At 35.0% G+C, this 22,827-nt stretch overlaps 1 protein-coding gene across 2 annotated transcripts in view; it reads left to right on the top strand.

Annotated features, from left to right (window-relative positions):
* Positions 1–436: 436 nt before the first annotated feature.
* LOC123529816 (slowpoke-binding protein-like) overlaps positions 437–22,827 on the top strand; it is a 35,169-nt gene continuing 12,778 nt past the window's right edge. The window contains exons 1-6 of one of the 2 annotated variants that reach the window (XM_053521184.1): positions 437–455; positions 15,552–15,611; positions 15,986–16,059; positions 19,280–19,407; positions 19,966–20,043; positions 20,481–20,743. In XM_053521184.1, the coding sequence (XP_053377159.1) occupies positions 15,576–15,611; positions 15,986–16,059; positions 19,280–19,407; positions 19,966–20,043; positions 20,481–20,743 (579 nt within the window). In that variant the 5' untranslated portion in view covers positions 437–455; positions 15,552–15,575. Of the gene's footprint in view, positions 456–15,551; positions 15,612–15,985; positions 16,060–19,279; positions 19,408–19,965; positions 20,044–20,480; positions 20,744–22,827 lie in introns of those variants that run through there. The other variant, XM_053521185.1, reaches the window with a different exon arrangement.

The following is a 22,827-nucleotide window of genomic DNA, read 5'->3' as shown; positions in this document are numbered from 1 at the left end:
TTTGGCGCTCTATTTGAAATATACATGTATATAGTCCAGAAAAACAGCAACAGAACCCATGGAACCTATAGTTGTAAGAACAATATTAAAGTAAATAAGTACCATATATTAATGTATGCTTACTATCATAAAATTACTATTACAAATGTATATGAGAAAAAAATTAACTGTGAAATTGAAAATTTGAAAACAAATAACAGAATAAATAAAGTAAATAAATCAAATAGAAATACTTTCTTTGTAGCATTCTTTCTTATAAATGTAGTTAGAGTACGTACACAAAGCGCAGGAAATTAACGTCCGTAGGCAGAAGTGACGTCATGACGCTTCAATGACGAACAATAACAAAGTTCCACTTTAGTTTTATCGTTTGTAGCATAACGTATGTTCTTACCGTAAAATGACATATTTTGAATCGAGAAATATATTACAAGGAACGGAGAGAAATTATCAAGGTACCTACTTATTTAGTATTTTACATAAACAATACATAATCCATGCATGAATTACTAGTTGTCATTAACAGCACGAGTGTCATCTGGCATGGGGTTACCAGATGGGTTTTGCGGGCATGAGTAAAATCACCGGAAACGCCAGTCCGGTGTGCAATAATATATTGTATTTACTAGTACACTGTTGATGGGTATTTAAAATTAATCTGTCCTCTATATCGTATAAGAACAGTGTCATATTGTGTGGTCTGCTTTGTGGTTTGCGGCTCTGGTTGCTTATGCTGTACTCCATGCTAACAGGAAATATATTCTTACAATGTAACTGAAACTAAAATGCATATTGATATTGATGTTACAGCTTACAGTACATTTTATACATTCCAATTTATACTAATTTATTTTGAGTCGATTGTGTAGCAAGTTCTATAACTTATATTAAGAACTACCGACACCTCATTCCTGATGGAATCCATCTGGTGACATATTTCACGTCTTTGGTACGACATAGCTGAGGATCGATTCCACGACCTCCCGCACTCGAAACGGAGCTCTACTACTTAGCTATTGAGGCGGCTAAACATTCTAATAGCAAACAGTAAGGTAAGAACCCACAGTAATGACGGCCTTCTTTGGTAACGTTAATTTTGACAACAGATACGTTTTGACGTAAAATAATTCGAAATAGAAACATACGATAAGCAGCAGTGTAAGGCTTTCTGCAGCTGTTTGGCGAACTGTGAAAAGTAAAGCAAATAACCTAAATTCCGTGTTAGTAACAGATGGTGGTGTTCAACAAAGACAAATTATACTGGATCTTACAAAAACGTAAATACAGTTTTGAATTCTGCAGTGTTATAGTGTTTTCCCTGAAATGGCAAGAAATCTTATTTTCTTCGAATAAAGATATCATAAAAGCCTTTTCATTTTCAGTAAAAGTCTTATTTTGAGGAATTTGTAAACTAGAATAAGATGTATTTAGATATTTTGGTTGAAATCATAATAATCTGGTTCCTAGTCCGTCTACCTTGCTACTTACTACAGGCCCCATGAACATTTTTGTTTGTTTTGAGTTTAACGCCGTTTTTCAACAGTATTTCAGTCACGTAACGGCAGGCAGTTAACCTAACCAGTGTTCCTGGATTCTGTACCTGTACAAATCTGTTCTCTGCAAGTATCAGAGGTCGGTGACGAATGACTTCAGTCTTTTATCAAATTGTCACGGAGAACATAAGCCCCACCCGAGGATCGATCTCACGACCCCACGATCCGTAGACCAACGCTCTCCCAATTGAGCAGCTAAGCCGACGGTTTCCCCCATGAACACGATGAAGATGGCTTTTCGTTTTGGGGAGGCTGCGATTTTGGTACGTGGCATTCCCTGTTTGATATTTGTCTTTGTTTTTTAAATGAACTTCGTAGGTCACTATAGATGGTTAGCAAACTAAAAGGTTAAATTTGGCTCTTTGGTGATTTTAATGTCCCTAAAATTTCACTGGACACCGAGGGCACTCCAACTCTAAAAGCAGGATGCTCACACCCCAAACTTTATGAGGAATTTATTGCCATAATCAATGATTTTCTCAGCAACAAATGGTAAGTTTTGGTAAGTTTTTAAAGGCGTTTGACTGTCCGGAAGTGAGGCCCATTTAGGCAGTCCTTTTCCGGAATTCAATGTTTATATCAGTATACTGACACTTGTTTTGTAGTTTTTGTAATGATAGCGTGTATATTACTCTACAAAACAAGTGTCAGCATACTGATACTATGCCCCAACGATAACTTGATATTTACAAACATGACTATAAATAGATTAAAATGGAACATAGGGAATTCAGCATTTTTCTAGGATGTTACAATCTAAATATTACTAGATTTTGTTCCAATTACAAATTAGCTCAGTGGTAAAGCATACTCTCCATGGTCAACAGATCTTTTGCCGTGTGGGTTCGAAACTCAGCATTGAGAATTAATTTTTATTTCACTTTTGCATAAAAATTTAGTTTCCTTCATGAGCTCTGTGACAATACGACAGAGAGGTATCTAAAGCCGATATGGCAGATCAGAATAGTTTATTATATATCAAAGATGATGCATGCACTCAAGCCATGCGAATAATGAACATGCTATTGTGTTATATAAAGACATATATACAAATTCAAACCACCAAAGAAAGAAACAAAAGTAATGAAATAAAAATGAAAACGAATAGAAAAAAAATCTGAAAAAAAAAACCCTCATGAAGATTCGAACCCACAAAACGATTTGCTTATATCCAATTGTTGTCTGCAGTTTACCCAACTGAGCTATGTTGCCATATACATAGTGGCTATTTAAAATGAAAGAAATACTAATATTTAATTGTCAAGTAAATGGGTAACCATTATGAATTATTATTTCATCAGTTATCATGAAATAGACTCGTCCTTGCGTTTCGGCGGGAATCGCGTTATCATTGGGGATTAGTATATACATTGAATTCCGCAAAAGGACTGCCTAAAGGGTACCCACTTCCGGACAGTCAAGCGCCTTTAAAAACTCACCATTTTCAAGGAACTGTTACACATGTTCTTTTTGAAGCATTTGCAATAGGGTGCGAGTGTTGAAATTTCACATAACTAGATGGAACACAGTTTTCAGCAATTGTTTATTTTTATTTCTTTACAAATGGCATTCATTTTCAAAGGGGGACAACTTTTTCAGAATATTTTAAGTACGGGACAGTACGGTAGAACATGTAATGGTCAGGTAAATTATTGGTAATGATGTTGTTCGTTTATTAAATATTTCTGAGTGAGTTTTGGTGATATACTCCTTAACGTTAAATAACACCCTGAATTTATTCCTTACATCAAATCCCACTTTGGTTAGGAGCATTAACACCATATCTGGCATCTCTAATCATAAAATCATACACCTATTATCGGATGTGAAACCTAGGTTAAACAAATAAAACCCCAGTTTAATTCCCTTATACAGAAAATCATATTTGCTTAAGTTTCAGCAGTTTATTGAATCCAAGTCCCCATCCTTATTAGGTTATAATACAAAGTCAGTAGAGGACTTATTGTCAGAATTTAAGGAAGTACTACATGAAGAATGAAACTATTCATCCCAACTAAAAGAATAGGTTCAAAGCCAATCCTTCCCTGGATTACCCAAGCATAAAACGCCAAATAAGGAAAAGAAACATGTTATACCAAAAGCTTAAAAAGAATGCAAGTCTAAAGGTCAAGCAACATCATAACAATTTCAGAAACCAAGTCCGTAGAAACATCAAACAGGCATATAATGATTATGTAGAACATATCCTTGAATCCCATACTGATCAAATAGATTTAGATAACCCTTAAACAGGTAAAAACTTTTCTCGTAAAAATAATTAACAAAAAGTGCAAAACCGGATTCACAGGGTATCGATCCGCTGTTAGAGAATGGTGAACTCTACACAGACAGTAAGGTCAAAGCGGATGTATTAATCAGTATTTACATCAATGTCACCTCTACAATTAGGCCAAGTGTGTAAAATGAAAGTACAAACTTTCTTTAGCAATGCCTTACCTCAAAACTTAAAGAGTAAATATCCAATAATGCCAAGTCACTGTTGGTGTTTAAGGTGTCCAAAAATTACTGTCAACCCAAAAACTGACAAAGCTCGTGGCACTGATGATTTAAAACCGATTGTCCTTAAATATTTGTGTGTCAAAATCGCCCCACTAGTCACCATGTTACTCCATTGGTACCATGCCAGCTGACTTGTCCAAAACAAACACCTAAAGCTTCTTTTTAAACTTCATCAACATGGCGTCCAGGGCAACACTTTGCAATGGGTCAAATCCTTCCTGAAAGGCCGGCGCTAGTCAGTCTTACTTGATGGGGTAACATCAGATGAAATCCCAGTAACATCCGGAGTCTGTTCCAGGTCATCTTCTCTTTCAACTGTACATAAATGACCTGCCTGAAAATACTGTTTCACAGGTCCGGTTATTTGATGACGACAATGCTATTTACATCACCGTCAAAAACTCTTTTCCTGAAAGAATCCTTCAATAAGACCTTGACAGGACCTGGTTACAGGTCTGGGAGAGCAAATGGGACACGGATTTTAACCCCTCAAAATGTACTGTGATAAATATCACTATAGGTCACAAAACCAATATATATGTGGGTTCAAATACTCACTCCATGGCCAAACCCTTGAAACATTAAGTGATGCAAAATATCACTATCTCCTCAGACATTAACTCGAATGAACATGTTAACCAGGTCAGAACCAAATCAAGTCAAACTCTTAACTTCCTGAAAAAGAACAGCCCTACTAAAAACCAAACGTTAAAGAGTTAACTTACAAAACTCTAGTCAGACCCCATCTTGAATACGTACTCATACCCGCTTCACTAGACACATGCACCCCTTCTCTTACAAGCAGATTCTTACATCCTGTAATTATTGCAAAGTCTCTTTCTTCCCAGTCAATATAGTTCTATGTTACTCTCATCCACCTGAGGTTGTGCAGGTCCCTACCCCGGAACAATTCAGACATAGAGTGACCAAATGTTCTCATACGATCTAATGTGAAAAATACTGGTTTTTTTTTTATCTATTTCAACTGTATAGTCTTTTTTTTGATAACACTGTCATCTTGATTTTCAGTACTTCTCGAATACATTAGTATTACTTTTATCCCCCTGTACATTTCTTCTTTTTTATCTCTTGCATAGACGCGTACCTGCAGGTAATACTCGAAAAGAGGGCGTGCATAGATAGACAGGTAGGTAGGTAGGTAGATAGATAGATAGTTAGGGGTAGAGGTAGGGTAAGTTTGGTATGTAGGTTGGGTATGCCGCACCATCTCCTTCAGTATCTTTGGGTATATTTTTGAGCCACTGGGATCATGGAGTAAAAAAGGTAAAGTTTAATTTTATTTACCGTCGCTTTGTAGCAATGAACATAAGCATTGTACATCGAGGTTTTTGAGCGACCCCATTTTAAGAACATTTAAAACCAGTTATACCTTACCCCCAGCAGTTTATGTGGTACCATTGAAAAAAACTGATGCTGAGAAATCATTTTATAAGTGTTCCTCCAAGTACAACGCAATGAGTACCAGAATTTGAACCGCCTTCAACTCCGTAGGAAAGCATAATTAAGCCTCTCACCAGCATCAAGACATTTTTCTGATCAGTATAATTTTAGTTTTGCTTTATGCGAGCTAAGGAAATGGTTACACTTGCACAATGAAACTACTAAAATTCTTAACAATATTAAAATTAAATTAATAAAGCAAAATAGAGCTACTATTCTATAAATAACCTTTCACGAGGAAAACCCAATATCGTGATATGTCACATGCATACAAATGTAATGTCTCCTTCATCGCATGCAGTGAATGATTTTTTATACATTTTATGTACAATAAATCTATCAATTTGAAAGAAGTAAACTTACTAGAAAAAATCGAAATAAGGAAATCAAAATTTGTCGTACTTAACTACCAGATGCATAATGTGGTTTAGTACATTGAAACTCTTCAAAAGGAGGTACTCTATTAACACTATCCTATCATTATTAACTGTGTACTACACCCAACTCCAAGACTTTTCACTCACCCCCCCACATTTTTACAAACACCCACAGGTGGGAAAACTTTGGTGCGGAAAATGTGTGGGATTTATTCTGATAGAGAAAACACTATCATTTTTACGCTGTTGCTAGCTCGCTGTGCGTAAATGGTTTGCAACTGGTCTTTGAAGTAAGATTTTTCTGAAAGAGTATTCACTTGCCCAAAAGACGGCCAACCCATTTGTAAAGAATTTTTTTTTTTTTAAATTACGGACCTGGAAGCAATGTACAGGTCAAAATGCTCATGATCATCTTTCTAATGGCTCATTGTCACAGGGGCAAACAATTTTCAAAGTGACTTTTTGGCATTTTTTTTCTTAGATAACATAACAATTGTAATATATTTAAGTGTATATGGCTCATGGACCCATATTGTATCCTAGGTACAATATTGCTACCTGTGCTCACACCCAATATTTAATATACTGAAGATATTGTGAAATATTAATGTTCATTATATTCTTTATTTCTTAGGTTGTTAGGACATTTATGAAGATAACTGTTACTTTACTAACCATACTACTATAAATGGTAGGCTACCCTAAATTTATAGTAATATAGTCAACTTAAAGGCGTACGCTAGAATTCCCTGTATATGAGATGGGCGAAAATTTTCCCAATAACAGAATTTCTTTAAACTTTGGATATTGAAGGACAATCATCTAAGAAACAAAAAAATGCAATAAAAATTATAGGTCACCGGTATCGAAAAAGAGTTATCTGCCCTTGAAAACGTCATTTTTGGGGGAAATGCCGTTTTCAAGGGCTGATAACTCTTTTTCGATACCGGTGACCTATGATTTTTATTGCATTTTTTTGTTTCTTAGATGATTGTCCTTCAATATCCAAAGTTTAAAGAAATTCTGTTATAATTGGGAAAATTTTCACACCAAATTCTAGCATACCGGTACGTCCTTAATCAATGGAATTTGTTTTGTGACTTCTTAATGATTAAAGATTTTTTCTATGATAATGTTTTTTATTATATTACTATTTGACAAAAAGTCATTAATTTCATTGTAAGTTAATATTTCAAACTCTTCACAGGTGTTGTGATTTAATCAACACCTTTTGATATGACAGAAATAGACTCAAGTGTTGAAATATAAATGCATTAATTTGCTAACCTAACAATCAGTAAAGGTTTTGACAATAAACAACATGTGAAAATTTCTGAAATAAACATTTGCCTTACTCTAAGTTGTTAAGGTCTTTATAAATGAAACCATATATAATATACAGTAAATTATGCAATTTATCACAAAGCATCTTCATTATCACAGTTATTGAAGAATAGAATTATAGATCTGGATTCCTTACATTATAATTATGCTTCTTTCAGGTATTTACAAATTCCTAATACAGTTTTCATCTTATTTGAAGACATTGATCAGTCTTTTGAATAGGTTAATATTTGGTATAAATTTAGTGCGAATATGGTTATACATGTACTTTGAACAAGTCAATAAAAAGTGATATTCAGACTAGACAAGGTTGAAGTTACAATTTCTACACATCCTATTTGTTCTATCAAGTCCCACAATCATATCTTCCAGTTTCAATTGCAAGGGCATGTGACGATAGCCTAAAACATGTAAAGAGTTTTCTCAGATATTCATTCTCAACAATGTCAAAATATTTTTCATATTTAAGTTCTGAGCTTTAAATCTAACATAATAATCATGTCTAGACATACTATGGACAATACCACTCCAATTTTGAACAAACTGTTTTTGCCTACCTAGAGGGGAAAGTATAATTTGTCCGAGCACGCGCCGGGAATAGACATTCCTGTCTTTCCCTAGGAAAAAACCTTGTCTAAAATAGCTTGCACTAAGTCAGGAAATACCCAAATCTATTTGTGTCCACAATCTGTTTTGAACGTGATAGGCAAGAAAAATGTGTAAGATAGCTGTTTTCCCAACCCTCGGGACAGCTTGGATATAGTTTTCCATTCTGCACTGTCCCTCAGGTAGGGAAATTGCCATTTTACATAGGCAGGCATGTAAGATCCTTATAGTTTCCCAAACAACACTTTAACAGATTAAAAGAAACATTTTCATCATTCCAAAGATATACACAACATTATAACAAATGGCCATTTTTAATCAAATATTTTTAACATAAATTTATTCCACAAAATTGCATACCTTTTTTGATTTTCTATACTGTATCTGCATAATATTTGGACAAAATTAATGAAGAAATTGAAAATCAACGTTCATAAATCTTCCAATTAATCAATCCTACACTTGACTGACTTAATCAGAGACATGTTATTATATGTCTTTGACTGTCAAAGTTTGACAGTAATTGATCTTTTCACATTATAACAAATGGGCCATATCTTACCAAATCTTTTTATACGCTCGTTTGAAAAACGGGACGTATTGTGGGAACGCCGGGGCCTGGCGGGCAGGCGGGTGGGCGTACGGCGTCCACAGACTTTGTCCGGAACATATCTTCTTCATGCATAGAGGGATTTTGATGAAACTTGGCACAGTTGTTCACCATCATGAGACGGAGTGTCGTTCGCAAGAACCAGGTCCCTAGGTCTAAGGTCAAGGTCACACTTAGAGGCCAAAGGTCAGATACAAGAATGACTTTGTCCGAAGCATTTCTTCTTCATGCATGGAGGGATTTTGATGTAACTTGGCACAATTGTACACCATCATGAGACGAAGTGTCATGCGCAGGTCCCTTCTTTAGAATTACTTCCCTTCATTGTTACTATAAATAGCTTGTATTGTAACTTTTTCATTACTAGTTGAGGGAAAAATCGAGACCACTTTTCTGTAGTACAACATGCATGTTACATCCAATTCTGAGGTGTATTTTGACCTATCTCTACCTGGTAAGGATTTTTGTGTGGACTTACAATTTTTTGGGGGGGATTTTTTTTTTAAAAAAAAAGATTAACTTCCCTTAGTTGTTACTATAAATAACTTATATTGTAACTTTTTTATAATTGACCGTAGGGAAAAACCAAGACCACTTTTCTGTGGTACAACATAGATGTTACTTTCAAATTTTAGGTGTATTTTAAGGTAATTCTACCTGATAAGGAGTTTTTATGTGGATTTAGAAAAACAAAAGAATTACAATAGTTACTACCACAAAATTAAAATTCCATTTGTAAATACAGGTGCTAGTGTAAAGAAATTTGCTGTGATGTATTTTGTGACATTCTGGCACTCTTGTTTAATATAGATATAGTCTTTATATTTTCTAAACAATGTCAGCATAAAATTAATCAGTTCATCTTCTCGCATAACAAATAGGCTGTTTTTAATCGAACAGATTTTCACAATAGATTTATTGCACAAAATTGCTTTAATATTTTCTATACAATATGTACAGTGGCATAGAGGGGACATAGGAAAAATGTTTTATTTATCACGTGCGCACATGTTCGCATCACCTGCGTATGTGTTAGCTTCCATGTGCAAACGTGGTAATTAACACGTGCTTAATAAATAGGATAACTATCACGTTTGTATGTGATAGCTATCACTATCACCTTTTCTCATTGGTCATCTAACAGGTGCGAATGTGATAGTTATCATGTGTGTTTGTGTTAATTACCACATTCGAACATGGTAGCTCATAACAGGTGTTAGCTGACCAATAAGAAAACGTGATAGTTTTTACATAATCTGAATTTATTTCATTGCCTTCCAGTTGTATGATGATAGGCATATCTCATTCATGCTGATATTTCTACTCCCGAAAAGTCCCCAGTTCATTTGGCCATCCGTCTTTCATCTGTCCATCCCACAGTTCTTGTCCTGGTGTTCTGTTTGGGATTTCACTCAACCAGACCAGAGTTATGGTCCTTGACTTAGTGAACATTACACATAAAGTGCTTAAAGTTTGTGTTGCAAACATCGTAAAAATATTTCACCTAGAGTCATGAAAGCATGTAGGAATATTATCCAGCATGTGCTTCTTTGTGCTTCAGAGGGTTTTTTTTTTATTATTCATTTTGCATGATCAGAGTTATGGCTCTTGACTAAGTCAAAAAATAAAAGTTTGTGTCCCATGTATCTCTAAATCTACTTGATCTAGAGTCATAAAACATTAAACGATTGTTATATAGAATGCAAAGTTGTGCGCCTGGTGTTCTCTTTGGGCTTTCACTCTGCTAGGCCAGAGTTATGGTCCTTCACTTAGTGAAAAGTGCACTTAAAGTTTGTGTTGCATATATCTTAAAATATATTTCACCTAGAGTCATGAAACTATGTACAATGACAGGAGTGGATCATGTGGAAATGGTCTTTTACATTTTTGTTTTCATACTATTTGGTACATTTGTAATTTCTACAACAAAAAGATTTGCTTGATTGCTTCAATGAAAAATTAATGTGTCCACATGTTGTAAATTGCTTTCATATTAAAATACGGTGCATAGTAAATCACACCATAAATCGGAAATATGAATATGCTGTCATGTAATAATATTTCAAATTTATGATGCATAAAGAAAATATCTAAATGTATGAAGCATTTAATGCAAATTTTGTTAAATACTGTAATAGGCTTTATATTTTGGAATTGTTGTATATTCATTTGAGAAGAATAGAATAAATTTTATCTCCAATCATAGGTCCTATAATAGGACAAATGAATTTACATTTCAAGTAAATTAACTAAAATTTAATGATAAAGCTTCAGTCTAATAAAACAAGTGAGAAAACTAGAAGTAAAATCCTTGCACATTCTGCACATTTCTGTTGCACATGTACATTTCTGATGAACTTTATAGGCCTATAGCCAGTGTATTAAAAACAGTCACTCAACCCATGGGACATGTACCCACCAACTTTCTCACTGAAGAAGAGGGGGTGCAGTGGTATAGTGTTTCGCTCATTGTCAGTCTGTCTTTGGTCGGTCCGTCCATCTCTTGGTTGGTTTGTCGATAGACCATTTGGTTTCCTATCATTAATTAGAGAAAGCTTGGTCTGACAATGTTAAAAATCCATGGGATGATAACCTGTGGTTAGTAGATGTATTGTTTCGGCTTCAGTAGGTTAAAGGTCAAGGCCACAGAGACCTTAATACTGAAAATGGTTTCTGGGCAGTAACTAATAAATGCTTTGGCCTAGAGTTGTCAAACTTAATAGGATGATTGTCTGTATAAGTAGATGGTCCATATTGTTTTGAGGGTAGTAGGTAAAAGGTCAAAGTCACAGTGACCTAGACTGAAAATTGTTTCCGCAGCTTTGGCTATCAGTCTTCATAGGATGGTTTCTTGTAGTCAGTGGATGACCCCTGCTTTTTAGCTCACCTGTCACATAGTGACAAGGTGAGCTTTTGTGATCACCCTTCGTCCGTTGTCCGTCGTCAGTCCATCCGTGCATGCGTGCGTCCGTCCGTCAACAATTTCTTGTCTGCACAATAGTGGTTTCATTTATGATCTTATTTTAACTAAACTTGCACACAACTTGTATCACCATAAGATCTCGGTTCCTTTCTTGAACTGGCCAGATCCCATTATGGGTTCCAGAGTTATGGCCCCTGAAGGGCCAAAATTAGCTATTTTGACCTTGTCTGCACAATAGCAGCTTAATTTATGATATTATTTTAACCAAACTTGCACACAACTTGTATCACCATAAGATCTTGGTTCCTTTCTTGAACCGGCCAGATCCCTTAATGGGTTCCAGAGTTATGACCCCTGAAAGGGCCAAAAATAGCTATTTTGACCTTGTCTACACAATAGCAGCTTCATTTATGATTTGACTTTAAGGCCAGAGTTTTTTTATTTTTCGTTTTATGGGAGATTTTTGAAAAATGAGCAGGGGGAGGAGGGAATAAAAATAAAAATAAAAAGCTTGAAAGTGAGCATCTCGGAAAAAAATAAAAATAAAATAGAATTTTTTAAGATTTTTTTTATTTTGATGAACTTTCGTTTCAAGTTTTGTTTTAACCAATCTTGCACACAACTTGTATCACCACAAGATATTAGTTCCTTTATTGAACTGGCCAGATTCCATTATGGGTTCCGAATGTTATGGCCCCTGATAGGGCCAGAATTAGCTATTTTGACCTTGTCTGCACAATAGCAGCCTCACTTATGATTTCAATTTAATCAAACTTGCACAAAACTTGTGTCAACATAAGATCTTGGTTCCTTTCTTGAACCTGCCAGATCCTATAATGGGTTCCAGAGTTATGGCCCCTGAAAGGGCCAGAATTAGCTATTTTGTTATCCAAATGGATTTATATCAGTAAGTACTTTTAGGACTCATTTGAAATTTCATTATTTCCTTTAGTTGGACTGAGACAATCAGGAAAGATAACTATGGACTGATTTTTTATTAAATTACCTTCCCTTATTTCAAAATAAAATGAGTATATCTCCATAACTAATGAAGATACTGATCGGAAATTTCATTTATGCTATCAGATTGACTTGGACAGTCAGTGAAGATACATATTGACTGAATTTTTGACAAATTACCTCCCTTTATTTTTGTGTAAATGAACATACCTTGCAGCTTCTAATGAGATTGGTTTGAAATGTTATTTTTGTCTTCCATGGTAAGAAATAGTCATGTTAGATAACTATTGATTGAACGTTTATCAATATGAATACTTTTCTAATATATTGTTAATTACCTCCCGTGATTTCAATAAAAATGGATTTATCTCAGTAAGTATTTATAGGACTCATTTGAAATTTCATTATTGTCATATGTTGGACTGAAACAATCAGGCCAGATAACCATGGACTGATTTATGTCAAATTACCTCCCTTTATTTCAAATTAAAATGGATGTATCTCGGTAACCAATGAAGGTTCTGATTTGAAATGTCATTTATGCCATCAGATTGTCTCGGACAATCAGGGTAGATAACTTTTGACTGATTATATGACAAATTACCTCCCTTTATTTCATGTAAATGACTATTACTTGGCAGAATCTAATGAGATTGGTTTTAAATGTTATTTAAGTCTTCCAGGGTAAGAAATAGTCATGCTAGTACAAAAATGCAGCATTTGAGTGTAGGATACTCAAACTTGATATTGAAATTGGCCCTGACTAGTATGTGACCCATAGGTCAAAAGGGACTGTTACAACAAAATGTTTATCCTGATGATATTTTATGTGTATGCCTATGTGATCTTTGTCAAAACTTGATCTTATCATTTAGAGCAATGGTACTCAGGTGAGCGATATAGGGCCATCATGGCCCTCTTGTCTTAGGTCATTTTGTCAAAGGTCAACGTCACAGCATAAAAGTACACACCCACTTGAACCAATAGGACATCATGGGGTTTATATGTGTTTTACAAACAGCTCTTGATTATTATTATTATTATTATTATTATTAATAATAATATTATATACACCATTTAGTGCTCTTTCCATCACATAACCATTCTAAAAAATACAAAAGAAAGTAAGGTTTCCAAAGTAACCAAACTACAGATATTACATGAAAGAAGTAAATAAATATATAACATTTAACAACTCATGGGTTCGATCTCTGGCCATGTCTTACCAAAGATGTTAAAAAATGGTACCAGTAGCTCCCTTGCTCATCATTTAAAGAGAATCTGGCCTGTCTTTTCTCATACCCTTGTGGCAAATACTAAAATAAGAGTATTGATGAGTAGTAGCTTATAAGTGCATGTACAAAGGTCTGTTTTACCATTTTTTTTCTAACATACATGCTTAATTCTAAACTGAACAGAATTGATTCTAAACTATACAGGACTGATCCTAAACTACTCAGGATTGATCTTTAACTAAACAGGACTGATCCTTAACTAAACAGGATTGATCCTAAACAAAACAGGATAGATCCTAAACTAAACAGGATTGGTCCTAAAAACTTGATTCTAAACTAAACAGGGTTGATTCTAAACTAAACAGGGTTGATCATAAACTAAACAGGTTTGATCTTAAACTAAACAGGATTGATTCTAAACTAAACAGTATTGATCATAAACTAAACATGGTTGATCCTAGATCATAAACTAAACAGGATTGATCCTAAAGTAAACAGGATTGATTCTAAACTAAAGAGTGTTGATCCTAACTAAACATGATTGATTCTAAACTAAACTGGATTGATCCAAAAGTAAACAGGATTGATTCTAAACTAAACAGTGTTGATCCTAACTAAACAGGATTGATTCTAAACCAAACAGGATTGATCTTAAACTAAACAGGATTGATCCAAAAGTAAACAGGATTGATTCTAACTAAACAGTGTTGATCATAAACTAAACAGTATTGATTCTAAACTAAACAAGATTGATCCAAAAGTAAACAGGATTGATTCTAAACTAAACAGTGTTGATCATAACTAAACAGGATTGATTCTAAACTAAAGAGTGTTGATCCTAACTAAACAGGATTGATTCTAAACTAAACAGTGTTGATCCTAACTAAACAGGATTGATTCTAAACTAAACAGTGTTGATCCTAACTAAACAGGATTGACCTTAAACCAAACAGGATTGATCTTAAACTAAACAGGATTGACCTTAAACTAAACAGGATTGATTCTAAACTAAACAGGAGTGATCTTAAACTAAACAGGATTGATTCTAAACTGAACAGTGTTGATCCTATCTAAACATGATTGATTCTAAACTAAACTGGATTGATCCAAAAGTAAACAGGATTGATTCTAAACTAAACAGTGTTGATCCTAACTAAACAGGATTGATTCTAAACCAAACAGGATTGATCTTAAACTTAACAGGATTGATCCAAAAGTAAACAGGATTGATTCTAAACTAAACAGTGTTGATCCTAACTAAACAGGATTGATTCTAAACCAAACAGGATTGATCTTAAACTTAACAGGATTGATCCAAAAGTAAACAGGATTGATCCTAAAGTAAACAGGATTGATTCTAAACTAAACAGTGTTGATCCTAACTAAACAGGATTGATTCTAAACTAAACAGGATTGATCCAAAAGTAAACAGGATTGATTCTAAACTAAACAGTGTTGATCATAACTAAACAGGATTGATTCTAAACTAAACAGTGTTGATCCTAACTAAACAGGATTGATTCTAAACTAAACAGTGTTGATCCTAACTAAACAGGATTGATTCTAAACTAAACAGTGTTGATCCTTACTAAACAGGATTGACCTTAAACCAAACAGGATTGATCTTAAACTAAACAGGATTGACCTTAAACTAAACAGGATTGATTCTAAACTAAACAGGAGTGATATTAAACTAAACAGGATTGACCTTAAACTAAATAGGATTGATCCTAAAGTAAACAGGATTGATCCTAAACTAAACAGGGTTGAACCTAAACTCAACAAGATTGTACCTAAACTAAACAGGGTTGATTCTGAACAGGATTGGTCCTATACTGAACATGATTGATCCTAAGCTAAATAGTATTGATCCAAAACTGAACAGGATTGATCCTGAGCTAAACAGTTTTTATCCTAAGCTTTTTGATTTCTGGAGACTGATCTGTCATTTGATTGTTGCAGGTTTGATGTACTTCAGATGTGAACATGGATTTTGAAACTTTCCTGAAGGATTACATTTGGGTAAGGTGTAAATATTTCATCTTAAATAACTAGGAAATTAAATCACTTTCTGAATTGCTAAAATGAGACTGAAATAGTTCTGGTAAAAAAGTACATTACAACAATGAATAACATTTTGAAATTGTTAAATAAGATTAGCAGTATACAAATGTACATGTGAAAGTCCCTTTTAAAGCTGGGCAGCCCTGGTTGCTCACTCCTTGGTCAGAGACAATTGCAAACAGGTAATTGACACATGGTTCTTGGCCATTCATGATGTCTATCACATCATACATTATCATATAGCACATGCATTTCCCACACTCTGCAGATTCATTTAAAGGTTGATAGACTAATGTGATGGAAATATGTACCTAAAATGACATTTCTTGCAGGTGCCGATTGTGATAGGAGTGTTGTTGGTGATAATCATTGTTTTTGTACTGTGTTATTGCTTCAGATGTTGTAGGTAAGTTAGTCTGACACTGTTACCCCCCCCCCCCCCCCCAGTCTGACACTGTTACCCGCCCCCACCCCCACACACACACACACACTTTTATGTTGGGGACATATAGCATTGCTGCTGTCAGTAAATTGTCTATACACATACCACCATATGTACGTCACAAAATCTTGTGTGTCCAACTCCTCCCACACTATAAGCCTGATTTGCTTCAAACTTTTACAGATGTACAAGCTTGATGTGCAGGTGACCATAAAGGCAGGATTTTTTTCTGTGACAATTTTTACCACAGTTATGGCCCATTGATAGATTTGCTATATAGACTATAGAGAAAAGTCTTGTTTGTTCTACTAGCCTGATTTGCTTCAAACTTTTACAGATGAACAAGCTTGATGTGCAGATGACCTTAAAGGACAGATTTTTTTCTGTGACTATTTTCACCTCAGTTATGGCCCTTTAGAAGGTTTGTACATCCAACTCCTCAAACACTCTAAAAAGGATATGCTTGAAAGTTTCACAGATGAAAGACCTTTTTGCAAAGGTGACCATAATTAATGGACTGTTCTCTGTGGCTATTTTTTAAAGCATTATTGCTCTTTCTTAATTTCACAAAATATGCCATAGTGAAGAAATTTGGTGTGTCCAATTCTTCATACACGTTTTGAAGGAATTGATTCAAAGTTGCTCAGATCCACAACTTTATCTGAATACAATTTGCTTTGAACTTTTAGTTGAACATCCTTCATATGAAGATGATCTGTACTAAAAACTTTGCTATTTAGAGGGTGGTACAGTATGCGGGGGCATCCATGTCCAATGGACAATTCTAGTTTTCATACTTTGATGTCACTTTAAATGTTGTAGGTAAGTAAGTCTAGCATTGTTTTGATGCTGTGCTATTGCTTCAAATATTTTAGGTCAGTAGTATAAAAGGAAAAACGTGTGACCTTTTTCTAACTTTAACTCTTAAGTTTATTTTTAGAAGCATTTATTTTCTCTACTATATGAAGTATGGAGAACTGTCCTACTCGACTCGGCATCCAAGTTAGCGTCTGCGTCAGCGTCCTTTCATGTCCACACTTTGGTTAAAGATTTGATGCACTTTCACTATATCTCTGTAATTACTTGATGGATTTGTTTCAAACTTAAAATATTTATTCCTCATCACCACCCGCATCATATGACACAAGGGTCATAACTCTCACACCAATATTTCATGAATTATCCCCTTCTTTTTTACTTAGAATTTCAGGTTAAAGTTTTGATGCACTTTCACTCAATCTCAGTTATTACAAATAGATTTGATTCAAACTTAAAATAGTTGTTCAACATCATCACTCACATCATATGACACAAGGGCCATAACTCATGCACCAATATTTCATGAATTATAACCCCCTTTTACTTAGAATTTCAGGTTAAAATTTGGGTGCGCTTTCACTCTGTCTCAGTTATTGCTAAATGGATTTGATTCAAACTTAAAATAGTTATTCAACATCATCACTCACATCATATGACACAAGGGCCATAACTCATGCACCAATATTTCATGAATTATCCCCCTTTTTTACTAAGAATTTCAGGTTTAAGTTTTGATGCACTTTCACTCTATCTCAGTTATTACTAAATGGATTTGATTCAAACTTAAAATTGTTATTCCACACCATCACCCCCATCATACGACACAAGGTGCAAAAATCACTCTTGCACCAATATTTCATGAGTTATCCCCCTTTTTGCTTATAATTATACTTATTTAATGTTCTTTATCTCTCTTATTACTTAATACTTTTGACACAGACTCAAGCTATTGTTCGGGGCCTCCGTGGCCGAGTGGTTAAGGTCGCTGACTTCAAATCACTTGCCCCTCATCGATGTGGGTTCGAGCCTCATTCGGGGCGTTGAATTCTTCATGTGAGGAAGCCATCCAGCTGGCTTACGGAAGGTCGGTGGTTCTACCCAGGTGCCTGCTCGTGATGAAATAATGCACGGAGGGGCACCTGGGGTCTTCCTCCACCATCAAAGCTGGAAAGTCGCCATATGACCTGAAATGTGTCGGTGCGACGTTAAACCCAACCAAACAAACAAACAAACAAACAAACAAGCTATTGTTCAATATCTTCATTCTAATTGGAGCCATTAAACACTCATGTGACAGCTGCAGCTTCCTCAGATGTGCCCAGTTTCACTATCCAGCATCGGAATAGTCAAGCGCGCTGTCTCCTGTGACAGTTCTTGTTCATCATGAGGTTAATTTATTACATGTAAAATTTTCATCACTTTACCAGACTCATGAGCCTGTAATATATTGAGGCTATAATCTTTATTGGATAAAAATTAATTTGTGAATTTTAAATGGTTTAATTCATGGGCACAAAACTTCATGGTTTTAGTCAAATTTATAGTTATTTTATAATGAAATGAATTTAGGATTAAATTTTGTGGATTGACTAAACCATGAAATCCCCCACAAATATTAATGATTCCAAAGTATATTTATAGGATTAAATATTCCAACATGATCAGATGTTTTTTCCTGTTCAACAATTCACTGTTTGTACATCACAATTACATTTATTACGTCATAGTGGGATACTGGTACTACTTAAGAAATCCACACAAAATGGGCAAATATTTGGCTGATGCTATCAAGGATTTTATACATGATACTGTAAAATCGTTAAATTTCGTGGGCATGAAATTTCATGGTTTGGGTCAAATCGGCAATTTCGTGGGGATATGAATTCATGGATTTCAACTTTTGAACATAAAATGAATGGGAGTTTTACTTGTTCGGTGGGATTAAATTTCGTGGATTGACTCAACCAAGAAATCCATGAAAATTAGTCCCCCACGAATGTTCATGATTTCACAGTAATCCTTGATAATGTGTTAAAATCAAAATAATATATTTTGAACACTGACTTGCTTTGGAATGAAATCATTACTTGCTGTTTAGATGCTATTGTTATATCATTCAGACTGTGCCCTCATGATATACTTCCTTCACATCTAAACTCTTAAACAGTGATTTTATTCAACAATAATCATTGCTTTGGATATATTATGGTATTTCTTAAATATATTGCAAGTGATGATAAAAGAATGAAAAGTGATTTTTTTAGAGTTATCAGCACAGTTGAAAGTGTTAAAATATGAATGACGTAGTGAAAATGCCAGATTTGTAGTTTATCGTTTGCTAGAACATCTGACTTGATCATTTAAGGAATCGATCTGGACATGAATATGTGCCATTGGTACAGAATAACAGAATAGCAGGTAGACGTTACCAGGAGATCGGTATTGGCCAGCGAATGGACTTGGAGAGGAATCAGAAACAGAAAGCACTTGAAAGTATGCATTTACTGATCATGTTGTAGTACAGCAGAGTTTTGAGATCAGACTCAGAACTCTGGCAACTGATTGGTTGTCTCTGAACACAGTCTGGAAATGGACCAATTTAAATGCCACTTTTTGGGACTGACCTCAAAACTGAGCATTATGATGTTAGAGCCGAGTTATATCTGTAAAAAAAACAACACTTTTCTTTTTACATTAGAGGCATTCTGTTAAATGTGAGTAAATAATGTTTAAAAGTGCAAATCAAGAGAAAAATGCTTTTACTTATTTCTAACTGAGGATATCAGCTTTATCCAGTTGAAAATTTTAAGTAAATCCATTTGAGATCATAATTTATATGTATAGAAGTAATTGTACTTTTATCAAGTAACTTACAATAATAATTTGAAACTACATGTATTTTTTTGTCCAAGTAGCTATTTCTTGGAGATATGGATCGGTAGATTCCAAATGCATTGACATTCTTTAATGAAGCAGCCATGAAAACCATACTTAAGCCTGTATAAATATAAATGTGTTCACAACATACATCTATACTCTTGTTACTTTCAGCATCAGCGTGGTTGAATGCTCAGTATTACCTTCGTGTAAATCCTAAATACAGCGATGTCAAACAGTTCGAAAGTCTTGGTAACATTTCTCTGTATTTCATTACAAGCATATATTGAAAGTTGATACTTCATGAATATACTGTAACTAAAGTAAAGATTTATTATAGAAAAAACAGTATTGTCGACAGCCTATTTATCAGCAATATAGCAATATGCTGCTGTTTAGGCTGGAACATTAACTGTAGACAATAGCTGTCACTGTTTTTGATAGATGAATTAAGCGAATAAGCCATGTTTCCCATGGAAATGGATGAAAAGAAATACAGAAAAAACTTTCGAATCTTCTACATTACTGCATTTTACAGTTGCCTATCCTTTGGCTCCAGTATTACTGGTCATTACGGTCACAAAGTGCCTTATGTTGGTCGGCCAAGAAATTTAATTCTTCATTTATGACTCATCATGGGAGTAGTAATATTGTATATATATTTATGCTATATTTATCTATGAATACAGGTTCCCGTCCCCACAAGAGCTGGTTCCGTGTTAACGAGATGTGGCAACAGAAGAATCTTATAATGACAATGGCAAATAAACCTGACAAAATGATGGCGCCTTTCACAAGCACATCTCGTGTTACTATAAAAGATATGTTGGATTTACTACAGCATCCATTTATATATCCAATACATGATATCGACTACATGGTGGACCAGAGTATTGTGGTTGTACTGTATCCAATATGTAAAAGAGGATCATTAAAAGATTATATATATCAGGTATCAAAATTTGATTTAAGATGGTTGCTTGTTTTAACATTTTTTCATTTTTCACAGTTTTTTAACTTTATGGTTACTAAGCTTGATTTTGGGAAGGAGCGTACATTTTTAGCTCACCTGTCACAAAGTGACAAGGTGAGCTTTTGTGATCGTGCGGTGTCCGTCGTCCGTCCGTGCGTGCGTGCGTGCGTGCGTGCGTCCGTCCGTAAACTTTTTCTTGTGACCACTCTAGAGGTCTTCATGAAAATTGGTCAGAATGTTCACCTTGATGATATCTAAGTCAAGTTCGAAACTGGGTCACGTGCCTTCAAAAACTAGGTCAGTAGGTCTAAAAATAGAAAAACCTTGTGACCTCTCTAGAGGCCATATATTACACAAGATCTTCATGAAAATTGGTCAGAATGTTCACCTTGATGATATCTAGGTCAAGTTCGAAACTGGGTCACATGCCTTCAAAAACTAGGTCAGTAGGTCTAAAAATAGAAAAACCTTGTGACCTCTCTACAAGCCATATATTTCTCAAGATCTTCATGAAAATTGGTCAGAACGTTCAGCTTGATGATATCTAGGTCAAGTTCGAAACATGGTCACGTGCGGTCAAAAACTAGGTCAGTAGGTCTAAAAATAGAAAAACCTTGTGACCTCTCTTAAGGCCATATTTTTCATGAGATCTTCATGAATATTGGTCAGAATGTTCACCTTGATGATATCTAGATCAAGTTCGAAACTGGGTCACGTGCCGTCAAAAACTAGGTCAGTAGGTCAAATAATAGAAAAACCTTGTGACCTCTCTAAATGCCATATTTTTCATGGGATCTGTATGAAAGTTGGTCTGAATGTTCATCTTGATGACATCTAGGTCAGGATCGAAACTGGGTTATGTGCGGTCAAAAACTAGGTCAGTAGGTCTAAAAATAGAAAAACTTTGTGACCTCTCTAGAGGCCATATATTTTATGAGATCTTCATGAAAATTAGTCAGAATGTTATCCTTGATGATATCTAGGTCAAGTTCGAAAGTTGGTCACGTGCCTTCAAAAACTAGGTCAGTAGGTCAAAAAATAGAAAAACCTTGTGACCTCTCTGGAGGCCATACTTGTGAATGGATCTCCATAAAAATTGGTCTGAATGTTCATCTTGATGATATCTAGGTCAAGTTCGAAAGTGGGTCACATGCCATCAAAACTAGGTCAGTAGGTCAAATAATAGAAAAACATTGTGACCTCTCTAAAGGCCATATTTTTCATGGGATCTGTATGAAAATTGGTCTGAATGTTCATCTTGATGATATCTAGGTCAAATTCGAAACAGGGTCATGTGAGGTCAAAAACTAGGTCTGTAGGTCTAAAATTATTAAAATCTTTTGACCTCTCTAGAGGCCATATTTTTCAATGGATCTTCATGAAAATTGATCTGAATATTCACCTTGATGATATCTAGGTCATTTTCGAAACTGGGTCATGTGCGGTCAAAAACTAGGCCAGTAGGTATAAAAATAGAAAAACCTTGTGACCTCTCTAGAGGCCATATTTTTCATGAGATCTTCATGAAAATAAGTGAGAATGTTCACCTTGATGATATCTAGGTAAAGTTCAAAACAGGGTCACGTACCTTCGAAAACTAGGTCAATAGGTCAAATAATAGAAAAACCTTGTGACCTCTCTAGAGACCATATTTTTCAATGGATCTTCATGAAAATTGGTCAAAATTTTTATCTTGATAATATCTAGGTCAAGTTCAAAACTGGGTCACATGAGCTCAAAAGCTAGGTCACTATGTCAAATAATAGAAAAAACGACATCATACTCAAAACTTGGTCATGTGGGAAGAGGTGAGCGATGCAGGACCATCATGGTCCTCTTGTTTAGTATAGGCCTGGTACCTAAATGGTGAAGGTCACTTGGGTCAGCTTTTGTAATAGTGCTGTTTTATGGTTTGCTACTCAAAACACTTCGATCTCATATTTTTTCTTTGTAGCAGTATCCTTCTAACCCCCACTTCTAACCACTACCCCTACTTGTTCTACCTTCCCCCCACTTCTCACACATTACACCTTCCCTTCCTGCTCCCCCTCCCCACCACCACA

The sequence above is a fragment of the Mercenaria mercenaria genome, chromosome 13, assembly GCF_021730395.1.
Source record: "Mercenaria mercenaria strain notata chromosome 13, MADL_Memer_1, whole genome shotgun sequence".
Classification (NCBI taxonomy): domain Eukaryota; kingdom Metazoa; phylum Mollusca; class Bivalvia; order Venerida; family Veneridae; genus Mercenaria; species Mercenaria mercenaria.
Note: the sequence above shows the minus strand (reverse complement) of the source record. Positions and strands in the feature narration are given on the sequence as shown.